At 35.0% G+C, this 12211-nt stretch overlaps 3 protein-coding genes across 3 annotated transcripts; 1 reads left to right on the top strand and 2 right to left on the bottom strand.

Moving 5' to 3' along the window:
• The first annotated feature begins 5114 nt into the window (after nucleotides 1-5114).
• On the top strand, nucleotides 5115-5546 carry LOC130828675 (uncharacterized). The gene has a single exon (XM_057694637.1). It carries the CDS (start codon nucleotides 5115-5117, stop codon nucleotides 5544-5546), a length of 432 nt encoding a protein of 143 aa, XP_057550620.1.
• A 250-nt stretch (nucleotides 5547-5796) lies between these two features.
• LOC130828923 (peptidyl-prolyl cis-trans isomerase CYP28, chloroplastic) lies at nucleotides 5797-7851 on the bottom strand. The gene is made up of 2 exons (XM_057694970.1): nucleotides 6948-7851; nucleotides 5797-6178 (listed from the first exon to the last, which is right to left on the bottom strand). Exons 1-2 carry the CDS (start codon nucleotides 7705-7707, stop codon nucleotides 5970-5972), a joined length of 969 nt encoding a protein of 322 aa, XP_057550953.1. The 5' UTR covers nucleotides 7708-7851; the 3' UTR covers nucleotides 5797-5969.
• A 1233-nt stretch (nucleotides 7852-9084) lies between these two features.
• On the bottom strand, nucleotides 9085-11885 carry LOC130828922 (berberine bridge enzyme-like 10). Its single transcript, XM_057694969.1, has 2 exons — nucleotides 11007-11885; nucleotides 9085-10044 (listed from the first exon to the last, which is right to left on the bottom strand). Exons 1-2 carry the CDS (start codon nucleotides 11827-11829, stop codon nucleotides 9230-9232), a joined length of 1638 nt encoding a protein of 545 aa, XP_057550952.1. The 5' UTR covers nucleotides 11830-11885; the 3' UTR covers nucleotides 9085-9229.
• Between the last annotated feature and the right edge of the window lie 326 nt (nucleotides 11886-12211).

The raw sequence follows: 12211 nt of genomic DNA, 5'->3' as shown, positions 1-12211 counted from the left end.
AACAAGTTGATGATTTAATATCTCAAACTAAGGATATAAAAAGGTTGAAATGACCAAATATGTAATTAAAGGTATAAAAGATTTTGAAGTAACGTGGTTGATTTAGACTACAAGTGAACGATCACGTAAAGTAAATCGAGGTTGAAGTTTCAAATTTAAAGGGTTGAAGTAATTCAATTGAGGTTAGTTGAGTTACCAATGTAATTCATCTTATGTGATTGAAAATTTATAGGTATGGTAAATCTTGAATCAAAGATGGGGAATAACTAAAGTTTATTTGATTCTCATCTCTCAAAATTTGAGTTATACATTATGACTAAGGATGATCAGAAGAGTATGTATAATTTCGGGGACGAAATTATTTTATGTTGGGGAGAATGATATAGACTACATTTAATAAAGCTTAATTATAAGTTTATTAAGCTGATTGGGGTTATTAGGTAAGTTAATTCGAGTAATAATATTGTTATTTTGATATTATTGACCCAAGTATTTCATTTGTTAACATTTTCAAGAAAGAGGTATATTTTATTTAATGTATAAAATTCGTATAAAGAATACTTCAATAAAAGTGTATTTTGATTATATTTTATTAATTGATTACTATGTTATCTTTATAAAAATAAAAACAAAGCTTTTCAGAAGCTTTCACGTGAAATCCTAACCCAATTCATGTTCATCCTTCTTCTACATTCTTCCAAATGAAGGCTCATAAACCCCGTCCCTTATCTTCTCTATTCTCTACCTTCATCTCTTCCATAACTTCCACCATTTCGCTCTTCATAGAATCAGAGCACCGCAGACCCACCACCGAGCTTCTCACCTTACCGCGGCAACCACCGAAGCCCAACCTTCTCTCCCCTTCCTGTGATGCCAGCTGCCTCCCTTCCAGCAGCCGGCCTTGTGCCGCCAACAAGAGCAAGCAGCGACTCTTTCTCCTCCCTCCACCATCACCCACGTGATTTACCACCACCACAAGGACGCCCTATCTCTTGGTCCACTTCTTAGTCTCACTCTTTATATGGTGTTATCTTTGAGCATGAAATAATTGGGGATTTTGTGACTCAAATTAAAGTTCAAGATTGAAAGTTGAAAGGTCCTTCAATGGTGAGAGGTAATCCACAAACTATTCTATTTAAGTATTAATTGAATGTTTTAAAGTAGTTTGGTACTTGTGGATTCAATTTGGGGTTTTAAAATCAAATTTAAGCATCAACTTGAATTTAATTAGAGTATATGAGTTTAATTAGTAATTGGTTTCTTGCTAGTGTTCATTAGTATTGGTTATTGGGTTATTTGATTTCTAGTATAAAACTTGGTATTGTGGATTTCGAAATTGAATTTTCTGTTTTGGCTATTTTGGGGATGGTTCTGATTGTTTTTGGGTTCTTATGTCTCCTGAGATTTGTAGAACTTTGAGTCGCGGTCGTGTGGGCACTTGAATCACCCGAGATGAGTTCGTATGAGGAAGTTATGTCCAAAATACTAGTAGACTGTCATAAAGATCGATAATGAGGTTCCGTTTTGTTCTGTCCGAATTTGTGTTGCTGTTTTTGAAATAGTTAGAGTCGTTATGGGGTTTTGGTGTCTTCATGAGATTTGTAGAGCTTCGAGTCAGAAATTAATTGGATAATTAAATATTTTGGATGAAGTATTAGATTCTGTTGAGACTTGTTGATTATAGAAAGAACAATGACCTTTGTGTTTAATCAAATACATTCTAATAGATTAAGGGTCTTGGTGTAACCTTAAATCCTTGTGAATCTTGATATGTAAGTATGAGATGGATGGACATTGAATTTACGAAATTGGTGGAACATGGTTGTTTATAAGAAAGTATTGGGTAATTGATATTCTTGAATTGATATTCTTGAATCGACTGTGAGCTTTTAAAGGTTAGAATGCTAGCATAACTGTTGGTTAAGCTGCGGTCTTAGGAGGAAATGTAATAAGTTACATGTTAGTATAGTAGTATCGAACGCTCTCTAGTGATGTTGTGATCTTGTTATGCTCCAGGAGACGATATCATCGAAGAACCCTTCTAGTTGATAGCTGGATTCGTTACCTTGAAGCGACATCGTCGGTGAGTAGTAACAGTCCCTTAAAGGGTCTGGCCAGACTACTTTTTGGAGTAAAATAGTTTTATCAAAGTTCTTTTGAATTGGAAATTGTTGAGACAATTGTTGTTTTGAACGCTTATGCTGATACTATGATATGGTCAATGGATCGGGCTTACGAGCTGGTCATTGACGGAGTTGAGGAACATTGTTCCCTGCTCCCTGTTTGAAGCGAATTTTCATTGAGATATTGACTAGCTTCACCCGAGAGTGACATAGCCTTAGAGCTATGGATGACCCTCTCAACTAGACTCCCTGTGCGCACATAGATATAGGGAACTGATGTTTCTTTTAAATCTATAATTTGAATTGCTGTGTTTTATTGTTTTGGATTGTTACTTCTCATTCAGTTTAATCTGATTCCCTGCTGTTTCCATCTTTTAGTTTGATCACAGATTGGAACCGGTCGGGAACGTTGGGTTAACGGTGTTGAATAGCGTTCCAAGCATGTATATTGAGCTGAGCACGTAGGAATTTGTAGTTTTGTATTAGGTTTTTGGATAAATGTATATTTGTTTTGGCTGTGCTGATTATATCGGACTTTTAGAAAATTGTCTGATTATCTTGTGTATTAGTTAGATGTTGGTTTTGGGATTTAGTTGAGTTAGTCACGTTGAACAGCTTGTGACCCCTTTGCCCAAGTTTTGGAAGTGTGATTTCAGTTTCTTGTGAAACGAACCCAGTGATTAGGGATGGCAACGGGTCGGATCTGGACCGGGTCCAGGTCGACTCGGATCCGCGGATCCAATTTTGCAAGACCCAGATCCGGATCCGCAGATACTGCGGATCCAGTTGCGGATCCGGGTCCAAAACGGGTCCAGTTTTAATTTTTTTTTAAATGTGTTTAGATTGCAATATAGCGATATTTATAGACTAATGTTAATAATATATATAATTTCACAATGAATCACCCAAAAAAACATTATACAACGGGTCATAAAAGTCACTTTTACTAACTTCTGTTAGCTCTGAGTTGCGAACCTATAAAAGGCAGCATACAGGTCATCAGTTATTAGCAATGGGTGCTAAACCAAAATCCTTGGAAGATGTGTCAGATTTTTACATCAAGAATCTGAAGATTCTCATTTTCTTGCTTGACAAGAAGCTTTTTCATTGAATTGCTCAATGAAGTCCACCTTTTTATTACGATGGATAAGGTGATTGAATGATTTCAGAACAGTACCATCTTCGATTGATAGTATTTTCAATGGCACATGGCCGGTGCTTTTGGTAAATATCAGTAGCATGATTTCGAGGCTGTTTAGAAGGAAAAAGACAAAGGTGAAGATTTAATACAGCAAACAACACTAAAAAGATTTAATATATTTTACATATATATTAAAAAAAAAATAAAAACGGGTCCTCCAGATCCGCGGTTCCGGGTCTGGGTATTTTTCTCAGATCCGGATCCGGACCCGTGAAATTTAAAAGGATCCGGATCCGACGGGTCTATATTTTTAGGATCCAGATCCGTGAAAACGGATACTGATCCACGGATCCGGGTCGGGTCCAGTACCCATTGCCATCCCTACCAGTGATGACCCTATTTACCCAGTCAACAGTAAGCTGGGTTGTTACAAAAAGGCAAAAGAACAAGAACACCAATAAGTAATCTAAGAGAAAATGAGTAGTCTAAAACATGGATATGGCGCCTTCAACTACCCCTATCCCTAATCAGGTATTCAGAGAAGTTTAACTCATGCAAGTCAACTTTTATTTGCTCATTCTAAATTCTACTGAGTCTTCCTCGACCCCTCTTGCCCTCTACTATAATGTTTTCTACTCTCCTCACAGGGGTGTGGAAAGTCTTTCTCTGCAGATGTTTAAACCACCTCAATCTATTTTCGCGCATTGTTCCAGAAATAGGGGCAACTCCTAGTTTGTCTCTAAACTCTTGGTTCCTAATTGATCCATCAATGTGCACCCGCACATCCACCTCAGCATACGCATTTCTGTGACTTATATCTTATGTTCAAAAATCTTACGGGCCAACGTTTTGTCCCGTATAGCAAAGCAGGTTTAATTGTCACCCGGTGAAATTTTCCTTCTAACTTACTTGGGAACTTCCTATCACATAGCACCGCGGTGGCTGCTCACCACTTGAACCAACCCTTATACGAAAGCATTTATTCTTCACGTTTAACAAATAAGAAACTTCAACAGATTAATCCTTCACGTAAACAAAAACACGAATTATTAATCAACCATTAATGATATCAATTTTAGGGAGTATTTCCTTTGAATGAAACCTATTTTATTTAAGCATTATTTTATATTTGTTTTTTTTTCAAATAACATACTATAAAAAAAAATTAGTATTATTCTAAGCAAACACCATTTCAAATTGGTACTCCGTTCTATTTATCCTATAAGTCCCTTTTCCAAATAGGATTAAGTCATCTTGATGATAGTCTCATTTCTATTTATAGTATGTGTTTTTCATCATATTACCCTTACTGACATTACCTTATTATAATAAATCTAATAAAAAAATCATTAACAATTTACTTGTTATTCTTTCTCTCTCTCCTTTTTAAGTGACCTCATTTGATCCATCTAAAAATTGGTGAAAAGCCAAATAAGACTAATTAAAAGTTTAAGAGGGAGTATTAAATAACTTTAAATTATGGTGAAATTATGAATTTTTTTAAGGAGTATTTGTCTACATAAAAACATCTATTCTCCACGTTTAAGTAATAAGAAATTACATAGATTCATCCTTACCAATTTCATAGAATGTGATGACCAAATTTGCTTTGAATTTCCACTCACAAATCACTAAGTAAGTGTAGTTTTAAAAGTTGACCTACAAGTCAACATCCATTGGTAAACAGTAAACCCAAGCTAAGTTTCCCGGGATTTGCCATTTTAGACTTGAGCCCATCATTTTCTTGGCTGCTTCCCAGTTCCTTCTACCTCTATTTTTACATATAAAACCCATACTTATTACTTCTCAACTCAGCTAACCTTTATAGTCTTTCTTTCTTCCCTTATTTGATGGCGGCTGTTCCTCAAAAAAATGTATACCTAATGCAGGCAACCGATGTGGATTTTGCAGCACAAGGATGTGGATGCTTTTCGAGTACTTTCTGTTTGTTCAATAGTGACATTGATCGAGTTCATTTTTTGCCGAATATACGAGAAGAGAAGGATTCTTGGTTGGTGAAACAAGTTAAGAAATTAAGGGGGGTGTCTGAATTAGTAGCTGGTCCTAAATGGAAGAACTTCATTAGGAAAATTGGTGCTTACTTTAATAACAACAACAAAATTAGGAATGATTTTCAATATGATTCCTTCAATTATACACTTAATTTTGATGATGGTATCCACCATGATGATCATCAAGATGGCGTTAATCTTGGGTTTTCATCCAGGTTTGCTCCTCCAGTACTTCTCAATAATGATAAGGGCGCTACATCATATTCTTAATAATCTTTTATTGTTTTGTATCAAATGTAAATTCATGTTAATACTCTCTAATACTTAATATGATAAAAAATGTATTTGCCTTCTTCTAATGATATTTAACTTCTAGACATACCTAAGATATGAAATGAATATTTTCAGTCATATGTTCACAAGTAACTATTCTCATTAGTTATTTGTAAACTCAAATACACTATAATAATCAATGGAAAACAGATCATAATAATAATAATAATAATAATAATAATAATAATAATAATAATAATAATAATAATAATCTATATAAAATGCTCAATGTATTCACATTCAATGTTGCCAAAATTAATTGTTACATTACTATGCATAGCAATGTAACAAGTAAATCAGGACAGAGGTAGTATTACTTACAGTCCAAGTCCAACACTGAACAAGAAGCTAGATTATAGACTAAGGTAGGGTGGGAGTGAGAGATGGTTTGGTAACTTGAAATTCACCACAATCGCTGATATAAATTGATTTAAGAGGTCGATTCCAGAAAGTTCGAGCAATTTGAGCTCTTTCATCTCCTAAAAATCCTGCTAAGTCATTCAATTGTCTGATTCTTTCAGCTGGCTTGTATGTTGGTGCTGCTGCTATTGCTCTTACTACATCCATCCCTGTTTTCATCATTTTTCACCAATTTATCTTTTTACAAGCAACACAAATTTACATATTCAACTAAACTTATTAACAATTAAATTTATCTAAGAGAAGAGTTAACATTCTAATATATGCGTTTATTATAGATTCATATTACTAGTTAATAGTTATACTGATACAACAATAAATCTTGAATATCCAATAGATCAATTGCAAAATTTCTATTGAATTTGAAAATCAATATTGAATATTCAACTTAACTTATAAATTACTTTTTCTCTTCAATTGTATACCATTGCTTTGGTTGTTGGTATTAAATACAAGAAAAAATTACTTGAGTCGTTATTATCATGCTTCTCTGATTCTTATTATTTTTTTTGAGATGTCTAATTATTTTTTTTTTCAACTCAAAATTCATTTTTACCCATTACCTTTTAAGAGGGGTGGAAGGTATTAGGTGAAATTGCGTAGAAAAACATAATTCGGCTTGAGAGCTTCCCCCTTTAATCAACTAGCCAAACAGGATAATACGTGTTAACATTAGCCTAGAATTTCCTCAAAAATTCCAAAAGTTATGCCACCGCCATAATCTTAATTTTCTCAAAAATATGTTTTAGTGGTTACTTAGGGTCTATTATACCCTATTAAAATGAAATTTCTATCTAATTCACTACGTTCAAGTTGCATTAACATTTGCCTATGTAGGAAATAGGAATTAGGAACTAGACACAAATCACAATGCAATGACGAATTCATAAACAAATTAGATATATCTTAATAGCTCACCTTCCAGGACAGTACCAAAGACAATGTTCCTGCCATCAAGCTGAGGACAAGGTCCAGGTCCAGTTGTAATCAAGAACTCCACATTATGATATTCAGGGTCTAATTTTATTTCATCATCATCATCATTCTCTGATAAACACAAAGAAACTACACCTGGTCTTGAATGCTCAAGCGTAAACGCCTTTGAATCAATTGTCTCAGTATTTCTGGCAAGCCTCAGGCCCATAGGCCCAGGGGGTGACACCTCCCCTTTCTCTCTTCTCCCTTGATGCCCTGCTACAAAGAACTGTCCAGGAAGGACCTTATGGATCAAAGTATTCTTGTAGCCCATACCCCCATTACACATGGCCTTAAAGTTAGACACTGTGATAGGAACAATTTTCCCATATAGGCCCAATACAACACGGCCCATGAGCTCAGATTCGGAACATAGAGGTTCTTGGGTTTGACCTTGGGCTCGAAAGTAGTTGGGACAAACGCTGAAGTCTAAGAACACACGGTCTGTGATAGTTGTGTCTAATGGTGGAGTAGTGGCAGCTGATGGTGGTGGTGGAGGGAGAGAAAGTGCGGTGGAAAGAAGGAGGATGGAACGACGAGTGGCGTTGGACTTGAGACATGGGCTTGGGCTTGGGCTGGGTTGGGAAGGTGAGATAGAACGAGAGATGGGAGTAGGATGAATGTTAGCAGTAGTAGAAATATTGTTATGAAGTTGAGGAGGGAAAACATGGGGAAGAAAATTTGCAGAATGGAAGCTGAACATTGTTTAAGTTAACATTGGGTATACTAGTAGTAGTATTGTGTTGTGACTTGTGAGTGGTGAGAGAAAGAGAAAGATTGGCCTGTACAGCTTTCAGCTTCTTGTTACCACTCACTTGAGCTTTGTAGGACCAATTTCATATTTTTTTTTAGATAATACTTGTGTGTAATACTTGTGTACACAAAATATTTTCCCTTCTTCTATTTGCTTGGTTGAATATTAAAAATATTTTCGGAAATTTTGGTAATTAATTTTATTTTTTTGACTTTTCACGTGATAAACAAATACCCCCTACTTATTTAGCAAAGTGCACGATTATCTTTTCTTAGCTTTTGCTCCCGTTGCTTCTGTTTGAGTAGTACCTCGCGAGGTGCGACAATGTTTCAGAGGTGAGACACTGAGTGTCGCGAGGTGCAACCTAGATTGCGACGCCTGTTTCCTGACAATTGTTTCGTTGAATCAAAGTTTTATTTCAGGATGCTTTGTGTTTTTACGTCGTCCAAAACAAAAAGTCTATTTATTGCCAATTTCCATAGATAAAGGCATATATAATATAATCTTATACTCCCTCCAATTAATGAATAAAATTTTTTGATGCTATCCTATGCATTTTAATGTTTAATTTCTCTTAGTATTATATACAACCAAATAGAAATATTATAAAAATTAAATATTAATAATCTTTGCATTGAGATGAATTAAATAAGATCTCATTTGACTATAGATTAAGAATAAAATACAAATTAAAAGTAATAAGTTAATAGTAACAAAAAGTAAATGTCTCATTTTTAGTGAATTGGAGTGAGTAATTTATAATATATTTTCTTTGTATTATATTTCTACTATGTTTCCTTTGCTTTTTTGTTCTGTTATTTAAAAAAATAATTTTAACATCTAGCAAATACTTCATAGAGGGTGAAGGGATTTTAATGTCAAAGACAAGTTGCAATCTTTCTAAATAAAATTTCTTTTTGGGTAATTTTTAATGTCAGGACAAGATACAATCTTGTAAACAAAATCTTTCACACTTTATAAGCTGCTAGGAAGCAGTTGTAAAAGATAACCTTTTTGGGACATCTTTTCTTAATCAATATGTGCCTTTCGGTCCGATTGAAAAATGGTTATTTTAATCAATTTAATGTATTTGTAAATAAGCTAACTGTTTAAGCCAGTTATTATGGAGGTGTTTGGTAAAAATAATCTTTGATTGTTGGCTAATTATAAAAATAAAAGTCCAAAAATCAAAAGTCAATAAAAATACTAATTGGAGTTGTGTTTTGGTTTTAGCTCAAAAGCAATTTTTCAAATACTTTCATAGTTGATATTATCAATGCTCAACTAGTAACAGTAGCAATTTGGGTAGCATGGACGAAATTTCTGTTTTTGCTTTGTCAAAAATGTAATAGGATCAATGTATGAATGTTTTCACCATTACAAATCTAATCAGTTAAGCACTGCTTCAAAATACATAGCAGTAATTATTTGAAAGTTCCAAAAGAGCTTAACACTTAGACTAAAATAGGAATTACATGGGCAATTGCAAAAGATTGTTGTAATTTTTTCTCATTTCTCTGTACTGTAGCAGCTTATACAATGTTGGGATACTTTGCTCATGAGAGAAAAAATCAGTAGGATCAACCATTGTCTTAATCCTCACTAACTTAGGAAAGTTTCCTTTAAAGTATTTCTCCCAACCAAATTCAAGATCCAAATCAACATAGTTTAGAACAGCTTCCCTTGGAGAATCAGACGCAAACTGTTCCATAAAAGCATAAAATTCCCTAGCTTTGTTCAAGTAATATTCATCCTTACCATCTTCAAGCCATAAGAAATCGTAAAAAACCATGAACGAAACCCCCTTTCGATGAGCAAAAGGAACAGCAGATTCATCAATTTCCCCCATTCTACCTCCATAAGGAGTCCACTCCATGTACAATACACAACCTAGTTGCATGATTTTTTCCCATACTTGAGGAAGTGCAGCTTCAGGAATGGGCTTCTTGATGAAGTCACCCTTAATTTTACGGTATGATGGATGCTTTATGTCGTATGTGAGTAAGATTTCACGAGGAGTTCCTTCAGGAATTCGATGCCAAAACATGGCGGAGTCTATCCAAGACATCTCCTTACAGTCAGACCGCTTTAAGCCTAGCTCCGGGAAGCGTTTGTTCATAATATGAAGAAGACCGTCTGTGTCTCCAATAAACATAGAAATGAATGATGCGTAGATTGTTATGTTGCCTTGAGAATTTAATGAAGGACTTGATTCCACCCTTATAAGAAGCTCTTTGGGAAGCTTGTGTGCTATGTTTTGCCATTTGAACAAGATGTGGTTCACTCCTGTTTGGAATACAAGCAAATTTTAAATCAACAATACATCTATGATAATTAATTTGGATTGGCATCCAACCTACATAACTTTACTTATTTGGTGACATTTTATATCATTCAATAACCTCTCAATCAATTAATTCGCATGACTTTGTCATAAAATACTTGCATCATATGTTTAAATTTTAAAACTGATAAATTGTAATTCTAAAGAAAATAAAAAATATATCTATATTTGAAATGTGTAGATGAATATAAAATGTGATCAAATGTCTGGATTAGAATTGAATACGGTGTAAAGGTTAATTCTGGATTAGAATTGAATACGGTGTAAAGGTTAATTCTGACAAAATATAACAAATTGGATGAGATGAACTAAAATTAATGTTAGAGAAAATTCAAAGATACAATCTTCTCTATTAAAAAATGTTTTCTATGTTTATCATTGATTCTTAGCTACTGTTGAGATTTATGGTGACTTGAGTGCACTAATTAATTGTGCATTTATGTGTGAACTCATGGGATGGGATCCTATGGAGTAATTTAATAGGTGATTTAAGTGAGTAACTTAATGTGTGTTGATTGTGATGGAATAATTCTTGAAGTAATAAAGAAATTAATGTGTGTGACTTAAACATGGAAGTTACGAATGTTAATGAAGAAGTGGAAAATATGCTCTACTATACTGGGTCAAGTAAAGCTGTTAGAATGCCTTCTAAAGGTCGCTCGACCAAACGAGCTCTTGGGTGGGTCGAGCGAACAAACAAAATACTTACAGTAGCTTGTTGTAGCCCGCTCGACCGAGGCTTCCTCTGTTTTGGTCGAGCGGATCTTCTAACGCTCCTAAGATGTTTTTCTCACTCTTCAAGTGCTTGGGGCTATTTATTATCGTTTATTCAAAGCTTTAATGTATTTAATGTTGCACGTAATGTTCAATAATTAAGGATGAGAAAAAAAAAACAGAAATAAACCTGGAGAAAAGACATGCTTGGTAATATCAAAAACAGTGACCTTGAGAGGAACACGAACAAGATGAAGCTTCCAAGCCAAAATAACCCCAAAACTTGAGCCTCCACCACCTCTTATAGCCCAGAAAAAATCTTCTCCCATCATTTGCCTATCTAATATTCTTCCATTTGCATCCACAACACGAGCATCCACAATATTATCCACTGACAACCCGTACTTCCTCATCAAAGCTCCATACCCACCTCCGCTAAAATGCCCACCTGCCCCTACACTCGGGCATATCCCCGCAGGGAACGCATGAACAGGGCTTTTCTCCGCAATCCTATAATATATCTGACCCAGCGTGGCTCCTGATTGGACCCACGCTGACTCTTCCTCAATGTTCACCTCAACAGAGTTGAGGTTGAACATATCGAGTAAGATAAAAGGATAGGGGGCCGTGAAGGAAATTCCCTCGTAGTCATGGCCCCCGCTCCTTGTCTTAATCTTAATACCATGAGCTCTGGCGCAGGTTACTACTGCCGGCACATTGAGCTCGCTCTTGGGAGCTACGATGAGCAGTGGTTTACGAGTGGTGGGTTGCTGATATCGAAGATTGTTGGTTCTATTGTCGAGGATCTCCTGAAAAGAGGAGTTATCTCGGGTGTATATGACCTCTGAGATTGGGTAATCAGAGCCAAAAGTATGTTTTTCAAGACATTTTGTAAAAGTATATAAGCTCAAATGTTCGCTAATAGAAGCTAAGGTTGTAAATGGTGAGGATAAAAAGAATAAGAGGATGATGGAGAACAGGGTAAGTCGTGGATTGAAACTCCACTTGGCCATAGTTTCGGAGTTGGTAATGGAAATTAATTGGTGATTTTGTTTGGTTATATAGTGTCTTAAGTACTTTTTCATTTAAATATTAATACATGCCCTTGTGCTGCACGAGGGCTCTCCTGCTGCTTTTACAGGAAACACAGACTTAGGCCACCTTTTTATTATACGATACTTAAATATTTCCAGGCAATCATTTTATAGTCACACCTAAATTTGCAAATTTGCCAATAGACATAAAATTTATTATATATATTCTAACCTCACTAAATAACATTATTATTACTCTTAAAACATTAAATTACAACATAAAATTCGTGAATCAAAAGCTAAGAAATTCAAACCGCAAACAAATAATCGAGTTAATTTTCATTCGAATTTAATTAATTGT

The sequence above is a fragment of the Amaranthus tricolor genome, chromosome 12 (genome assembly GCF_026212465.1).
Source record: "Amaranthus tricolor cultivar Red isolate AtriRed21 chromosome 12, ASM2621246v1, whole genome shotgun sequence".
Lineage (NCBI taxonomy): Eukaryota > Viridiplantae > Streptophyta > Magnoliopsida > Caryophyllales > Amaranthaceae > Amaranthus > Amaranthus tricolor.
This window is presented reverse-complemented; position numbering and strand designations above follow the sequence as displayed.

Excerpts from the sequence above, each read along its gene's own strand:
- LOC130828923 (XM_057694970.1), bottom strand. The coding sequence starts at position 7,707 with ATGTTCAGCTTCCATTCTGCAAATTTTCTTCCCCATGTTTTCCCTCCT. Across the intron at positions 6,179-6,947 it reads CTTTGGTACTGTCCTGGAAG|GGATGGATGTAGTAAGAGCA; the intron begins GTGAGCTATTAA and ends TGATGAAAACAG.
- LOC130828922 (XM_057694969.1), bottom strand. The coding sequence starts at position 11,829 with ATGGCCAAGTGGAGTTTCAATCCACGACTTACCCTGTTCTCCATCATC. Across the intron at positions 10,045-11,006 it reads CAAGCATGTCTTTTCTCCAG|GAGTGAACCACATCTTGTTC; the intron begins GTTTATTTCTGT and ends TATTCCAAACAG.
- LOC130828675 (XM_057694637.1), top strand. The coding sequence starts at position 5,115 with ATGGCGGCTGTTCCTCAAAAAAATGTATACCTAATGCAGGCAACCGAT.